The sequence below is a fragment of the Triticum aestivum genome, chromosome 2B, assembly GCF_018294505.1.
Source record: "Triticum aestivum cultivar Chinese Spring chromosome 2B, IWGSC CS RefSeq v2.1, whole genome shotgun sequence".
NCBI lineage: Eukaryota > Viridiplantae > Streptophyta > Magnoliopsida > Poales > Poaceae > Triticum > Triticum aestivum.
The window spans coordinates 703,423,337-703,440,876 of NC_057798.1; the positions used below are offsets into that span (position 1 = coordinate 703,423,337).

The 17,540-nt window shown below is 43.9% G+C and overlaps 1 protein-coding gene across 1 annotated transcript; it reads left to right on the forward strand.

Annotated features, from left to right (window-relative positions):
* The first annotated feature begins 1,074 nt into the window (after window positions 1-1,074).
* Window positions 1,075-2,718, forward strand: LOC123042193 (cis-zeatin O-glucosyltransferase 2-like). The gene has a single exon (XM_044464699.1). It carries the CDS (start codon window positions 1,096-1,098, stop codon window positions 2,494-2,496), a length of 1,401 nt encoding a protein of 466 aa, XP_044320634.1. The 5' UTR covers window positions 1,075-1,095; the 3' UTR covers window positions 2,497-2,718.
* Window positions 2,719-17,540: the final 14,822 nt, after the last annotated feature.

The window sequence follows — 17,540 nt, forward strand, 5'->3', positions numbered from 1 at the left end:
GGAAATTTAATATTTCAGCACCCCCATGGAGCGTCTATTTGACCAGAAAATTCTAGCCATGCCAACTGACTGAGACAGTGAATATCAAAACAATTATGTTCTCTTTGAACGAGCCGGTTCTTCTAATGACATTTCCTATTTGACAATTGGTGCATCAAACTGCCGACGAAACGCACTGAAGTCAAGCGAAGGGACGTGAGATGAGCCGACCCATTTAAGCTTTTGTGCGTTGTACATATATGCTAGTTTTGGGAACCCTTTTGGCAGGTTTTGGTTTGGTTTTTTCTTGTGGTTTTTTCATTACTGGTCTTTTTTTCATATTTTATATTGATTTTTTAAAAATCCAAATATTTCAACTTTAAAAAATGTTTGAAAATTCAAATTTTTTTTGGAATTTTTAATAATGGTTAAAAATATTTGATTTTTAAATAAAGTCCAAATTTTCTTCAAAAGCTTTTTGTTTCTTAAAACTATTCAATCGAAAAACTTAGAATTTTGGAAAACGTTTGCATTATAAGCACTGCGGGTGTCCTTACTCCAGATACATGAGTCATGTGGAGGTGTACTGCGACAGTATGGACGAAAACGTTTTCCTTCCTCTTGAATTGATTGAAGGAAACCAGCGACGCAACAACTAACTACTTCCATAACTGACAGGCCAAGTCCTCAACTCGTCTACTTGCATGATTTATGTATAAATCTGCGAATTGCGACCCGGCTATTGCCATGACATGAGCCATGACGATAGGCATTTCGTGGAAGATGGGCCTGGTAAGTGTATTAATCTGCGAAAATCTCCGACCCTGAGAAACTACTACCTCTGTATCAAATATAAGACATTTTTTTTAATTAAACTAGCCTTAAAAAATGTTTTATATTTTGACACCGAGGAGTACTAAATTACCCTAGATTTGGAGCGTCACCCTAGATTTGCTCTGAACCTGGATGTAATTTTAGCATGGCCAGGAAGCTTCCGCTGTGACCTGCTCTGCTTGCGTTGGCCTCTGGTTTGTCCACTGCCGCCTACATATAATAACGTGCCGTGGTGCCGCTCAGTCTCATCGGCCACTCAGCAGTCAGCACCACAGAACGGTGATGGTGACAGAGAAGCACGCAATGGATTCTGTGGCCGTCGTGGCGGTGCCGTTCCCGGCGCAGGGCCACCTCAACCAGCTTCTGCACCTGTCGCTGCAGCTCGCGTCGCGAGGCCTGGACGTGCACTACGCCGCGCCCGCGCAGCACATCCGGCAGGCGCGCGCGCGCGTGCACGGCTGGGGCGACGAGGCACTCCAGTCCGTCCAGTTCCACGACCTCGGCATCTCCGGCTACGTCTCCCCGCCTCCAGACCCCACCGCCGACTCGCCCTTCCCCTCCCACCTCATGCCCCTCTTCAACGCCTACATCGCCGGCGCGCGCGCTCCGCTCGCGGCTCTCCTCGACAAGCTCTCCGGCTCCTGCCGCCGCGTAGTCGTGGTGCACGACCGCATCAACGCCTTCGCCTCCGAGGAGGCGGCGCGGCTGCTCAACGGCGAGGCTTTCGGGCTGCACTGCCTGGCCTTGTCGATGCTTGTTGGAAGAATGGACGCCAGCCACCGGCTACTGCGTGGGAACGGCCTGGTCTTCACCCCCGTCGAGCACTGTGCGACCACGGAGTTCCTGGAGTGCGCCAACCGGGCCAGGCCGTCGAAAGAGATCTCGCCTGGCGCCGGCATCCTGGCAAACACATGCCGCGCTCTCGAGGGTGATTTCATCGACGCTGTCGCTGGCCACCTGGCCGCCGACGGCAAGAAGCTCTTCGCCATCGGGCCGTTAAACCCGCTGCTCCACGCCAGCGCGTCGGGGCAGAGCAAGCAGCGGCACGAGTGCCTGAACTGGCTCGACAAGCAGCCCCCGGCGTCGGTGCTCTACGTGTCCTTCGGCACCACGTCGTCTCTGCGAGACGAGCAAATCGAGGAGCTCGCAGCAGCACTGCGCGGCAGCAGACAACGGTTCATCTGGGTGCTGCGCGACGCCGACCGCGGCGACATATTCGCGGAGGCCGGCGAGAGCCGCCACGAGAAGATGCTGCCAGAGTTCACCAAGGACACCGAAGGGACGGGGCTGGTGATCACCGGGTGGGCGCCGCAGCTGGACATCCTGGCGCACAGCGCCACGGCGGCGTTCATGAGTCAATGCGGCTGGAACTCGACCATGGAGAGCCTGAGCCACGGCCAGCCGATTCTCGCCTGGCCCATGCACTGCGACCAGCCGTGGGACGCGGAGCTTGTCTGCAACTACCTCAAGGCCGGCATCCTCGTGCGTCCATGGGAGAAGCACAGTGAGGTGATCACGGCGAAGGCCATCCAGGAAGTAATCGAGGAGGCCATGCTCTCTGACAAAGGAATGGCCGTGCGGCAAGGGGCGAGGGTGATCGGGAATGCCGTCCGCGCTTCCATGGTGGACGGCGGTTCGTCGCGCAAGGACCTAGATGATTTCACTGCTTACATCACAAGGTGATCCACAAAATGCCATGATGCCGAATACCATGTGGGACGAGCCCTTTGATGCCGATTCAGTTCAGCCAGTGTATTTAAAGCTAGATTTTTCACTGCAAAAACACTAGATTATGCATCCTTTGATAATTCATGTGTCAGACTAGGAGCTCGGACATTTCAGTTTGTAATGGACTATGTACACAGAATTTTTCTTTTATTTAGACAATAAGACAGTTTTTAAAAATAAAATGTGTATAAGAGATGACCTACCCAAAAATACTGAATGGTCAACAACTAAATGCAAATGCCATGAACTAGCTATTAGAGCATATTGATTGTAAATAACTAAATACTAGTAAAAGGGCCCGTGTGTTGCAACGGGAGAAAAAACAAATCATAAACTCCAATGGTCATGACCACATTTTGCTCCATCATCAATATACACTATCACTATCAATTTCGTGAAATCATGAAAAAAAACTTGTGCACATATTTGAAACCGTGAACAATTTTCAAATTCGTGAGCACTTTTTTAAAAAATTGACCATTTTCTCAAAAAAAAGTTTGTTGAATTCATGATCATTTTACACTATTTGCAAACATTTTGTTAAAATTATGAACATCTTTTTAGACAATTTTTTAGAATCGGTGACTATTTCTAGAATCGACGAACATTTTTGTGGAAATTGGTGAAACCATTCTTGAAATTCATGAACATTTTTTTCATTTAATTAATTTTTTAATTTAACGAACATTATTTTTTATTTAACAAACATTTTATAAGTCAGTGAACATTTTATGAATGAATAAACTATTTTATAAGTCACGAATAGATTTTAAATTTAAATATATTTTTCCATTAATGAACATTTTTTGCATTGACAAATTTTTGTTCAATTTCATTAAATTTTTAGTACATGAACTTTTTTAAAATCATGATTTCTTTTATTTCCCGAACATTTATTTTCAAAGTTGTGAACATTTTTGAATAAGTAAATAGTTTTTTATAAAATCACGAACATTATTTGAATCCATAAATATTTATGATTTATTAAAAAATTTATTTCAAAATTCTCTTTTTCTTAAATTTCAGAGCTTTTTTGAAGTTTGAAATCGTGAACATTTGCCAAACTATTAAAGTAGAAAAAAACGAAGAAGGAGAATGAAAAATAAAAAACAGGCCGCCCAGACATGAGCCGGCCCAAACAGGCGCGGTGTGTCTTTTCCCAGCGCAGAGCGCAATATAGAAGGTCCCTACTGCATCGGCCGGCCCAGACGGAGGATTCCTGTGTGAAACGTTTTTTTATCACTTATAGGTGGCATTGGTGGGTAACATTTTGCAACTTTAGAGGCAATTTTTATGACATACCGCGAGAAGTAATAGCCCCTTTATTATTAGGTAGAGAAATGGAGTTAAAGACACTTCCCAAACCTTCTTCATATCTTCGGGCGGACTGTCCAGATACATTCCAAAAGAAAAAAAATGTGCCTTATACGTCTGGACAGTTCGGATTTCCCGGAACCTGTATTCATATCTAAAGGAAAGATGGGGTTGTCTGTATATGTCAGTTGTGTCAGCTCTAGCCCATCATGTACCACCTTATCTCTTTATTTTTTTCTTCCCTGCCCTCTCTCTCTCTCTCTACCCAACCATATGCATGTGGCTGAACAATTTAAAATGGGGCACAAATTGTTGCCATCCGCGGACAAGTCCACGGACATATGAGGGATAAAATTTGACACTTGCCTTTTTTAGGCTCAACCCATTGTTGTCAGACATACCTGCGGACATATGAGAGTTGGAATTTAACATTGCCCTTGGAGATGCTCTTATGGCATCACATGAGCACAAGACACTCATTCTGTCGTCGATGTCCGTCAATACCATAGCACGAAAACATTTGTTCCCATTGGCTCCCATGTTGCTTGTGTTTGGGTGGCTCACGAGGCGACCTGATCGAGCCACCACAACACTTGATCTCCCCTTTCTCCTTCTCGCCGCCGTTGGACGACGCCATCGGCAAAGGACGTGCTGCCGACGGTGTCGGCAGATATCTTCTCACCATGGAGGGGCACTGGTGGGCGTGAGGCGTGGATAGTTCATGTTGATGGGTAACATAGCATGTGAAAGATCGTGGATGTCGCCTAGAAGGGGGGAGATGAATAGACGCTTTAAAATACTTATGGTTTAGGCTTCAACAAATGCGGTATAAACCTAATGGTTAATTTGTCAAGCACAAAACCTACAACAACTAGGCCCACCTATGTGCACCAACAACTTATGCTAAGCAAGATAAACAACTAAGTGATAGAAAGATATATGACAAGAAACAATAAGGCTATCACAAAGTAAAGTGCATAAGTAAAGGGCTTGGGTAAGAGATAACCGAGGCACGCGGAGATGACGATGTATCCCGAAGTTCACACCCTTGCGGATGCTAATCTTCGTTTGGAGCGGTGTGGAGGCACAATGCTCCCCAAGAAGCCACTAGGGCCACCGTAATCTCCTCACGCCCTCGCACAATGCAAGATGTCGTGATTCCACTAAGGGACCCTTGAGGGCGGTCACCGAACCCGTACAAATGGCAACCCTTGGGGGCGGTTACCGAACCCGTACACTTTGGCAACCCTTGGGGACGGTCACCGGTACCCGTCAAATTGCTCGGGGCGATCTCCACAACCTAATTGGAGACCCTGACGCTTGCCCGGAGCTTTACACCATAATGATTGAGCTCCAAACACCACCAAGGTTGGGGCTATCTCCACAACCTAATTGGAGGCTCCCAACGACACCACGAAGCTTCACCACAATGGAATATGGCTCCGAGGTGACCTCAACCGTCTAGGGCACCCAAGCACCCAAGAGTAACAAGCTCAAGGGTACCAAGCACCCAAGAGTAATAAGCTTCTCAACTTGTAACTTCCACGTATCACCGTGGAGAACTCAAACCGATGCACCAAATGCAATGGCAAGGGCACACGGAGTTCCCAAGTCCTTCTCTCCCAAATTCCACCGAAGCAACTAATGCTAGGGAGGAAAATGAGAGGCAGAACAAGAAGGAGAACACCAAAAACTCCAAGATCTAGATCCAAGGGGTTCCCCTCACATAGAGGAGAAAGTGATTGGTGGAAACGTGGATCTAGATCTCCTCTCTCTTTTCCCTCAAGAACTAGCAAGAATCATTGGAGGGATTGAGAGTTAGCAAGCTCGAAGAAGGTCAACAATGGGGGAAGAACACGAGCTTCAGGTATCAGGTTCAATGGGGAAGAAGACCCCCTTTTATAGGTGGGGGAAAATTCAACTGTTATCCTCACAGCCCACACAGAGCGGTACTACCGCTCCAAGGAGCGGTACTACCGCTAGGGCTGTAGTACCCCTTTGAAAAACAACAGCGAGAAGGCAAAAGGCTAGTAGAACTGCCGGAGCGGTACTACCGCTCGTCCTCACGGTACTACCGCTCGACCTCACGGTACTACCGCAAATGGTAGCGGTACTACTGCTTGCGAGCGGTACTAAAAAATACTTCCGTGCCTACCTCCGCTGAGCAAACCACGAGATTTTGGTCCGGAGCGGTACTACCGCTTAGGAGCCGCAGTAGTAGAGCTCTGGAGCGGTACTACCACTCAGGAGCCGCGGTAGTACCGCTCTAGAGCGGTAGTAAAAATTTACATCCGCTCTAGTCGCGGTAGTACCGCTGCAGCCTTTACCAAAACAGCCACAACTTCTGCAAACGGACTCCGAATTCAACGAAACCAAGTTTGTTGGAAAGCTAACGACATGGGCTAACACAATCTTGATAGAAATATCAATAAGAAGCAAATGAGAAAAGGCCCATAAGAAAATGGTGAGAACCCTTCCTCGGATAAGACCGGTAAAACCTCCAACACCGAAAACATCATAGAAGACGCATGCGAACTCCATTTTCGATGAACTCAAGCTTGTCATCAAGATGACCATAAGCTCTAAGACTTACAAAGAGAACCAAACAAGAACCAATAAACATGATGCAAGGATGCAATGGTTTGAGCTCTCTACTAACAATACGATCAAGCTACCAACTTGAGAGCCCCCCTTGATAGTACGGCAAACGATCCTATAACCCGGTCTCCCAACTACCACCACGAGACCGGTAAAATAGAAAACCTATCAATGGAAAACCTTTGCCTTGCACATGGTCCACTTGATCTAGATGATGACGATCTTGACTCCCTCAAGTTGGACCACCTTTCTTGATTGCGTTGGCTCGATGAAGACTAGATGATTGCTCCCCCATAGTCCACTATGGGTGAGCCACTCTTCGGCACATCTTCACAAGTCCATTGACACCACAATGGATGGCAAGATTCAAGCACTTGATCTCTTCGTGATGCTCCACTTGAACTTGCACACGGCAATCTTGATGACGATCACCACTTGATGTCATCCTTTCCATGGGTTTTATGATATCTTCCTCTTGACGCAAGCCCATGGACACGTACCTAACCCCACATAGAACTCTCACATAGACCATGGGTTAGTACACAAAGTGCAATGGACAATGCTTACCATACCATGGGATCACTTGATCCCTCTCGCTACATCTTCTACTCTTTGTGAGATGATCAACTTGATTCACTCTTGACTTAGTCTTGATCAACCTTGAATCTTTCCAACTCTCTTCATTTGGATGATGTCTTGAAGGTAAACATGAATGATCACACAATCTTCTTCTTCAAGACATGCTTGCAATAAGCTCAACACTCACATGACCAATCTTTGGATAATTCCTTAATAGCACCTTGGTCAACTCATAAACTCCAAGAAACCAACACATGGACTTCAAGAAAAGCCTATGGACAAATCCTTCAAATATAACTCAAGACAACCATTAGTCAATAGAGATTGTCATCAATTACCAAAACCAAACATGGGGGCACCGTATGTTCTTTCAATCTCCCCCATTTTGGTAATTGATGACAATCACTTTCAAGAGAGTTTATATAAGGAATTATGCATCACCATGCAATGCAACAATCAATAGTGCATGCGAATGATATGCAAATGCTAAGGAACAAAACCAAAGCAAGAGGAGATAACTCTCTAAACTTCTCCACAGAACTCTCTGAAACTTCTCCCCCATTGGCATCGATTGCCAAAATGGGCGAAAATCTAAGAAGGCCAATATAAATTGTGGTCCTCCATAAATTGTGTATTTCTCAACAAGAGAGTGGAATGCAATACACATTGTTGGGTTTCGTAGTAATTTCAAAAATTTTCCTACGCACACGCAAGATCATGTGATGCATAGCAACGAGGGGAAGAGTATTGCCTACGTACCCTACGCAGACCGACTGCGGAAGCGATGACACGACGTAGAGGAAGTAGTCGTACGTCTTCACGATCCAACCGATCAAGCACCGAAACTACGGCACCTCCGAGTTCGAGCACACGTTCAGCTCGATGACGATCCCCGGACTCCGATCCAGCAAAGTGTCGGGGAAGAGTTCCGTCAGCATGACGGCGTGGTGACGATCTTGATGAACTACAGCAGCAGGGCTTCGCCTAAACTCCGCTACAGTATTATCGAGGAATATGGTGGCAGGGGGCACCGCACACGGCTAAGGAATCGATCACGTGGATCAACTTGTGTCAACTTGTGTGTTTAGAGGTGCCCCTGCCTCCGTATATAAAGGAGCCAAGGGGGGAGGGGGCGCCGGCCAAGAGGGAGAGGCGCAGGAGGAGTCCTACTCCTACCGGGAGTAGGACTCCCCCCCCCCCCCAATCCTATTCCAACTAGGATTCCCAAGGGGGAAAGAGGGAGAGGGGTGGCCGGCCACCTCTCCTAGTCCTAATAGGACTAGGGGAAGGGGGGAGGCGCGCAGCCCCCTTGGGCTGCCCCTTTCTCCTTTCCACTAAGGCCCATGATGGCCCATATGGCTCCCGGGGGGTTCCGGTAACCTCCCGGTAACCCGGTAAAATCCCGATTTCACCCGGAACACTTCCGATGTCCAAACATAGACTTCCAATATATCAATCTTTATGTCTCGACCATTTCGAGACTCCTCGTCATGTCCGTGATCACATCCGGGACTCCGAACAACCTTCGGTACATCAAAATGCATAAACTCATAATATAACTGTCATCGTAACCTTAAGCGTGCGGACCCTACAGGTTCGAGAACAATGTAGACATGACCGAGACACGTCTCTGGTCAATAACCAATAGCGGGACCTGGATGCCCATATTGGCTCCTACATATTCTACGAAGATCTTTATCGGTCAGACCGCATAACAACATACGTTGTTCCCTTTGTCATCGGTATGTTACTTGCCCGAGATTCGATCGTCGGTATCCAATACCTAGTTCAATCTCGCTACCGGCAAGTCTCTTTACTCGTTCCGTAATACATCATCTCACAACTAACATATTAGTTGTAATGCTTGCAAGGCTTATGTGATGTGTATTACCGAGAGGGCCCAGAGATACCTCTCCGACAATCGGAGTGACAAATCCTAATCTCGAAATACGCCAACCCAACATCGACCATTGGAGACACCTGTAGTACTCCTTTATAATCACCCAGTTACGTTGTGACGTTTGGTAGTACCCAAAGTGTTCCTCCGGTAAACGGGAGTTGCATAATCTCATAGTCATAGGAACATGTATAAGTCATGAAGAAAGCAATAGCAACATACTAAACGATCGGGTGCTAAGCTAATGGAATGGGTCATGTCAATCAGATCATTCTACTAATGATGTGACCTCGTTAATCAAATAACAACTCATTGTTCATGGTTAGGAAACACAACCATCTTTGATTAACGAGCTAGTCAAGTAGAGGCATACTAGTGACACTCTGTTTGTCTATGTATTCACACATGTATTATGTTTCCGGTAAATACAATTCTAGCATGAATAATAAACATTTATCATGATTATAAGGAAATAAATAATAACTTTATTATTGCCTCTAGGGCATATTTCCTCCAGTCTCCCACTTGCACTAGAGTCAATAATCTAGTTCACATCACCATGTGATTTAACACCAATATTCATATCTGTATATGATTAACACCCATAGTTCACATCGTCATGTGACCAACACCCAAAGGGTTTTACTAGAGTCAATAATCTAGTTCACATCGCTTATGTGATTAACACCCAAAGAGTACTAAGGTGTGATCATGTTTTGCTCGTGAGAGAAGCTTAGTCAACGGGTCTGTCACATTTAGAGCCGTATGTATTTTGCAAATATTCTATGTCTACAATGCTCTGTACGGAGCTACTCTAGCTAATTGCTCCCACTTTCAATATGTATCCAGATAGAGACTTAGAGTCATCTGGATCAGTGTAAAAGTTTGCACTGATGTAACTTTTACAACAAACTCTTTTATCACCTCCATAATCGAGAAACATCTCCTTAGTCCTTACTAAGGATATTCTTGACCGCTGTCCAGTGATCTACTATTAGATCAAAATTGTATTCCCTTGCCAAACTCAGAGCAAGGTATACAATATGTCTGGTTCACAGCATAGCATACTTTATAGAACCTATGACTGAGGCATAGGGAATGATTTTTCATTCTGTTTCTATTTTCTGCCATGGTCGGGTCTTGAGTCTTACTCAATTTCACACCTTTGCAACACAGGCAAGAACTCTTTCTTTAACTGTTCCATTTTGAACTATTTCAAAAATTTATCAAGGTATGTATTCACTGAAAATCTTATCAAGCGTCTTCATCTATCTATATAGATCTTGATGCTCAATGTGTAAGCAGCTTCACCGAGGTCTTTCTTTGAAAAACTTTTATTCAAGTATCCTTTCATGCTTTGCAGAATAATTCTACATTATTTCCGATCAACAATATGTCATTCACATATACTTATCAGAAATGTTGTAGTACTCCCACTCACTTTCTTGTAAATACAGGCTTCACCGTAAGTCTGTACAAAAACTATATGCTTTGATCAACTTATCAAAGCGTATATTCCAACTCCGAGATGCTTGCACCAGTCCATAGATGGATTGCTGGAGCTTGCACATTTTGTTAGCACCTTTAGGATTGACAAAACCTTCTGGTTGCATCATATACAACTCTTCTTTAATAAATCCATTAAGGAATGCAGTTTTGACATCCATTTGCCAGATTTCATAAAATGTGGCAATTGTTAACATGATTCAGATAGACTTAAGCATCGATACGAGTGAGAAAACCTCATCGTATTCAACACCTTGAACTTGTTGAAAAACTTTTGCAACAAGTCGAGCTTGGTAGATAGTAACACTACTATCAGTGTCCGTCTTCCTCTTGAAGATCCATTTATTTAACATGGCTTTGCTGATCATGGAGCAAGTCAATCAAAGTCCATACTTTGTTGTCATACATGGATCATATCTCAGATTTTATGGCTTCAAGCCACTTTGCGGAATCTGGGCTCACCATCGCTTCTTCATAGTTCGTAGGTTCATCATGATCTAGTAGCATGACTTCCAGAACAGGATTACCGTACCACTCTGGTGTGGATCTTACTCTGGTTGATCTACGAGGTTCAGTAGTATCTTGATCTGAAGTTTCATGATCATTATCATTGGCTTCCTCACTAACTGGTGTAGGTGTCACTGAAACAGTTTTCTGTGATGAACTACTTTCCAGTAAGGGAGCAGGTACAGTTACCTCGTCAAGTTCTACTTTCCTCCCACTCACTTCTTTCGAGAGAAACTCCTGCTCCAGAAAGTTTCCGAATTTAGCAACAAAAGTCTTGCCTTTCGGATCGGTGATAGAAGGTGTATCCAATAGTTTCCTTTGGATATCCTATGAAGACGCACTTCTCCGATTTGAGTTTGAGCTTATCAGGATGAAACTTTTTCATATAAGCATCGCAACCCCAAATTTAAGAAACGACAGCTTAGGTTTCTTGCCAAACCATAGTTCACACGGTGTCGTCTCAACGGATTTAGATGGTGCCCTATTTAACGTGAATGCAGCTGTCTCTAATGCATAACCCCAAAACGATAGTGGTAGATCGGTAAGACACATCATAGATCGCACCATATCTAATAAAGTACGGTTATGACGTTCGGACACACCATTACATTGTGGTGTTCTAGGTGGCATGAGTAGTGAAACTATTTCACATTGTTTTTAACTGAAGGCCAAACTCGTAACTCAAATACTCTTCTCTACGATCAGATCGTAGAAAATTTATTTTCTTGTTACGATGATTTTTCACTTCACTCTGAAATTCTTTGAACTTTTTCAAATGTTTCAGACTTATGTTTCATCAAGTAGATATACTCATATCTGCTCAAATCATCTGTGAAGATCAGAAAATAATGATACCTGTCGCGAGCCTCAATATTCATCGGACCACATACATCAGTATGTATGTTTTTCAACAAATCTATTGCTCGCTCCATTGTTCCGAAGAACAGAGTCTTAGTCATCTTGCCCATGAGGCATGGTTCGCAAGCATCAACTGATTCATAATCAAGTGATTCAAAAAGCCCATCAGTATGGAGTTTCTTCATGCGCTTTACACCAATATGACCTAAACGGCAGTGCTACAAACAAGTTGCACTTATCATTATTAACTTTGCATCTTTTGGTTTCAATATTATGATTATGTGTATCACTATGATCGAGATCCATCGAACTATTTTCATTGGGTGTGTAACCATATAAGGTTTCATTCATGTAAACAGAACAACAATTTATTCTCTTACTTAAATGAATAACCGTATTACAATAAACATGATCAAATCATATTCATGCTCAACGCCAACACCAAATAACACTTATTCAGGTTCAACACTAATCCCGAAAGTATAGGGAGTGTGTGACGATGATCATATCAATCTTGGAACCACTTCCAACATACATCGTCACTTCACCCTTAACTAGTCTCTGTTTATTCTGCAACTCCCGTTTTGAGTTACTAATCTTAGCAATTGAACTAGTATCAAATACTTAGGGTTTGCTATAAACACTAGTAAAGTACACATCAATAACATGTATATCAAATATACTTATGTTCACTTTGCCATCCTTCTTATCCGCCAATCACTTGGGGTGATTCCGTTTCCGGTGACCAGTCCCTTTGCAGTAGAAGTACTTAGTCTCGGGCTTAGGACCAGACTTGGGCTTCTTCACTTGAGCAGCAACTTTCTTGCCATTCTTCTTGAAGTTCCCCTTCTTCCCTTTGCCCTTTTCTTGAAACTAGTGGTCTTGTCAATCATCAACACTTGATGATCTTTCTTGATTTCTACCTTCGTCGATTTCAATATCAGAAGAGCTCGGGAATCGTTTTCGTCATCCCTTGCATACTATAGTTCATCATGAAGTTCAGTAACTTAGTGATGGTGACTAGAGAATTCTGTCAATCACTATCTTATCTGGAAGATTAACTCCCACTTGATTCAAGCAATTGAAGTACCCAGACAATCTGAGCACATGCTCACTAGTTGAGCGATTCTCCTCCATCTTTTAGCTATAGAACTTGTTGGAGACTTCACATCTCTCAACTCGGGTATTTTCTTGAAATATTAACTTCAATTACTGGAACATCTCATATGGTCCATGATGTTCAAAACATCTTTGAAGTCCCGATTCTAAGCCGTTAAGCATGGTGCACTTAAACTATCAAGTAGTCATCATATTGAGCTAGCCAAACGTTCATAACGTCTGCATCTGCTCCTGCAATAGGTCCGTCACCTAGCGGTGCATCAAGGACATAATTCTTCTGTGCAGCAATGAGGATAAACCTCAGATCACGGATCCAATCCGCATCATTGCTACTAACATCTTTCAACATAATTTTCTCTAGGAACATATCAAAATAAACACAGGGAAGCAACAACGCGAGCTATTGATCTACAACATGATTTGCAAAATACTACCAGGACTAAGTTCATGATAAATTTAAGTTCAATTTAATCATATTACTTAAGAACTCCCACTTAGATAGACATCCCTCTAATCCTCTAAGTGATCACGTGATCCAAATCAACTAAACCATATCCGATCATCACGTGAGATGGAGTAGTTTCATCGGTGAACATCATTATGTTGATCATATCTACTATATGATTCACGCTCGACCTTTCGGTCTCCGTGTTCCGAGGCCATATCTGCATATGCTAGGCTCGTCAAGTTTAACCTGAGTATTCTGCGTGCGCAACTGTTTTGCACCCGTTGTATTTGAACGTAGAGCCTATCACACCCGATCATCACGTGGTGTCTCAGCACGAAGAACTTTCGCAATGGTGCATACTCAGGGAGAACACTTCTTGATAATTTAGTGAGAGATCATCTTATAATGCTACCGTCAATCAAAGCAAGATAAGATGCATAAAAAGATAAACATCACATGCAATCAATATAAGTGATATGATATGGCCATCATCATCTTGTGCTTGTGATCTCCATCTCCGAAGCACCGTCATGATCACCATCGTCACCGGCGCGACACCTTGATCTCCATCGTAGCATCGTTGTCGTCTCGCCAATCTTATGCTTCCACGACTATCACTACCGTAGTAATAAAGTAAAGCATTACATCGCGATTGCATTGCATACAATAAAGCGACAACCATATGGCTCCTGCCAGTTGCCGATAACTTGGTTACAAAACATGATCATCTCATACAATTAAATTCAGCATCATGCCTTGACCATATCACATCACAACATGCCCTGCAAAAACAAGTTAGACGTCCTCTACTTTGTTGTTGCATGTTTTACGTGGCTGCTACGGGCTTAAGTAAGAACCAATCTCACCTACGCATCAAAACCACAACGATAGTTTGTCAAATAGACTCCGTTTTAACCTTCGCAAGGACCGGGCGTAGCCATACTTGGTTCAACTAAAGTTGGAGAGGCAGTCGCCCGCAAGCCATCTCTGTGCAAAGCACGTCGAGGGAACCGGTCTCGCGTAAGCGTACGCGTAAGGTTGGTCCGGGTCGTCTCGTCCAACAATACCGCCGAACCAAAGTATGACATGCTGGTAGGCAGTATGACTTGTATCGTCCACAACTCACTTGTGTTCTACTCGTGCATATAACATCAACATCATTAACCTAGGCTCGGATGCCACTGTTGGGTTTCGTAGTAATTTCAAAAATTTTCCTACGCACACGCAAGATCATGTGATGCATAGCAACGAGGGGAAGAGTATTGCCTACGTACCCTACGCAGACCGACTGCGGAAGCGATGACACGACGTAGAGGAAGTAGTCGTACGTCTTCACGATCCAATCGATCAAGCACCGAAACTACGGCACCTCCGAGTTCGAGCACACGTTCAGCTCGATGACGATCCCCGGACTCCGATCCAGCAAAGTGTCGGGGAAGAGTTCCGTCAGCACGACGGCGTGGTGACGATCTTGATGAACTACAGCAGCAGGGCTTCGCCTAAACTCCGCTACAGTATTATCGAGGAATATGGTGGCAGGGGGCACCGCACACGGCTAAGGAATCGATCACGTGGATCAACTTGTGTCAACTTGTGTGTTTAGAGGTGCCCCTGCCTCCGTATATAAAGGAGCCAAGGGGGGAGGGTGCGCCGGCCAAGAGGGAGAGGCGCAGGAGGAGTCCTACTCCTACCGGGAGTAGGACTCCCCCCCCCCAATCCTATTCCAACTAGGATTCCCAAGGGGGAAAGAGGGAGAGGGGTGGCCGGCCACCTCTCCTAGTCCTAATAGGACTAGGGGAAGGGGGGAGGCGCGCAGCCCCCTTGGGCTGCCCCTTTCTCCTTTCCACTAAGGCCCATGATGGCCCATATGGCTCCCGGGGGGTTCCGGTAACCTCCCGGTAACCCGGTAAAAATCCCGATTTCACCCGGAACACTTCCGATGTCCAAACATAGACTTCCAATATATCAATCTTTATGTCTCGACCATTTCGAGACTCCTCGTCATGTCCGTGATCACATCCGGGACTCCGAACAACCTTCGGTACATCAAAATGCATAAACTCATAATATAACTGTCATCGTAACCTTAAGCGTGCGGACCCTACGGGTTCGAGAACAATGTAGACATGACCGAGACACGTCTCTGGTCAATAACCAATAGCGGGAACTGGATGCCCATATTGGCTCCTACATATTCTACGAAGATCTTTATCGGTCAGACCGCATAACAACATACGTTGTTCCCTTTGTCATCGGTATGTTACTTGCCCGAGATTCGATCGTCGGTATCCAATACCTAGTTCAATCTCGTTACTGGCAAGTCTCTTTACTCGTTCCGTAATACATCATCTCACAACTAACATCTTAGTTGCAGTGCTTGCAAGGCTTATGTGATGTGCATTACCGAGAGGGCCCAGAGATACCTCTCCGACAATCGGAGTGACAAATCCTAATCTCGAAATACGCCAACCCAACATCGACCATTGGAGACACCTGTAGTACTCCTTTATAATCACCCAGTTACGTTGTGACGTTTGGTAGTACCCAAAGTGTTCCTCCGGTAAACGGGAGTTGCATAATCTCATAGTCATAGGAACATGTATAAGTCATGAAGAAAGCAATAGCAACATACTAAATGATCGGGTGCTAAGCTAATGGAATGGGTCATGTCAATCAGATCATTCTACTAATGATGTGACCTCGTTAATCAAATAACAACTCATTGTTCATGGTTAGGAAACATAACCATCTTTGATTAACGAGCTAGTCAAGTAGAGGCATACTAGTGACACTCTGTTTGTCTATGTATTCACACATGTATTATGTTTCCGGTAAATACAATTCTAGCATGAATAATAAACATTTATCATGATTATAAGGAAATAAATAATAACTTTATTATTGCCTCTAGGGCATATTTCCTTCACACATACCCAAAGGTAAATACTTGGAGGAACACAAACTATATTGAGGCACAAAGATTGCTAAAGAATGATATGCCACAAAGACATAACAAAGAGAGACACAAGCAATGAAGCAATCAAAATATACCAATTGAATCAAGCAATCAAAGGATATCAACTGAACCAACTAGACCAAGGATCCTATGAGCCACAAGAATAAATGATATTATGATATGAGCAGAGGAGTGATCTAAAGAAACTAGAGAAGCTCCCCATGATTTGTGCACAAATAAGAATATTTGTATTGGATACAAAGTGCACAAATAGGATCATAGCTCCCCCAAAATCAATAGAAACTCACAACCAGTGCAAGTGAGCATATAGGAAACAAAGCCTAGCACTTGCAACAAGCACATGGTTGAGCAACATCTAAAAGAGGCAACTTAAGAATAGGCTCAACCAAAATGATGTGTGTGAGTCATGACAAAGCACTTGAGAAGACTAATATAAGGATGAGCGTAAAGCATCAACATAGTCTTGGGTAAATGAGATACACGGTGCATGATATGTCATCCCCACACACACACCAAGCAAAAGGGTTCACAAGCACACTAAAAATGTAAAAAGAATAACCAACACTTGTGACAACCCATGGTGAAGATAGAAGATGAAAGCCTCATCAAGACAAGGGATACCAAGATGGCAAAAGCCTCATAGAGATAAGCATGAGGAAAATAATCTTCACCACACAAGAGTGCATCAAGATGCAATGAGATAAGACACACACTCAAGGCAAAAGCTTCATGGAGACACCAAAGAAAAAAACCAAAAGAAAGACAAGGTGGACGTGAAAGAAAGGATATCATCTAGATATGCAACTTCTCTCAAGTGTATAAGATTCTAGGTAGACGAAATCATGATGATATATATCTACAAAGAAGGATGTACACCCGGAATAGTTACAACACGAAGGAACACGATATCCAAAAGGAAGTCATAGATATACCAATAAAATATTTGCTTGGAAGCATAGCACATGGCTAGATATGGTCTTATTGTATATAAATGAATTCCTACCACACAACCATCAAAGACATCACAACTAGCAACAAGAGATCATTGTTGGGATGCTTTGAGAAAGCAAACAAATATCACAAGAAAGAATGAATAACATGCCATGATACAACCTACACAAGGTTGATGCAAAAAATGTGTGCATGAAGTAGATGATGATACTTGTTACCGAGATACCATTAGAAGGATGTAGTAG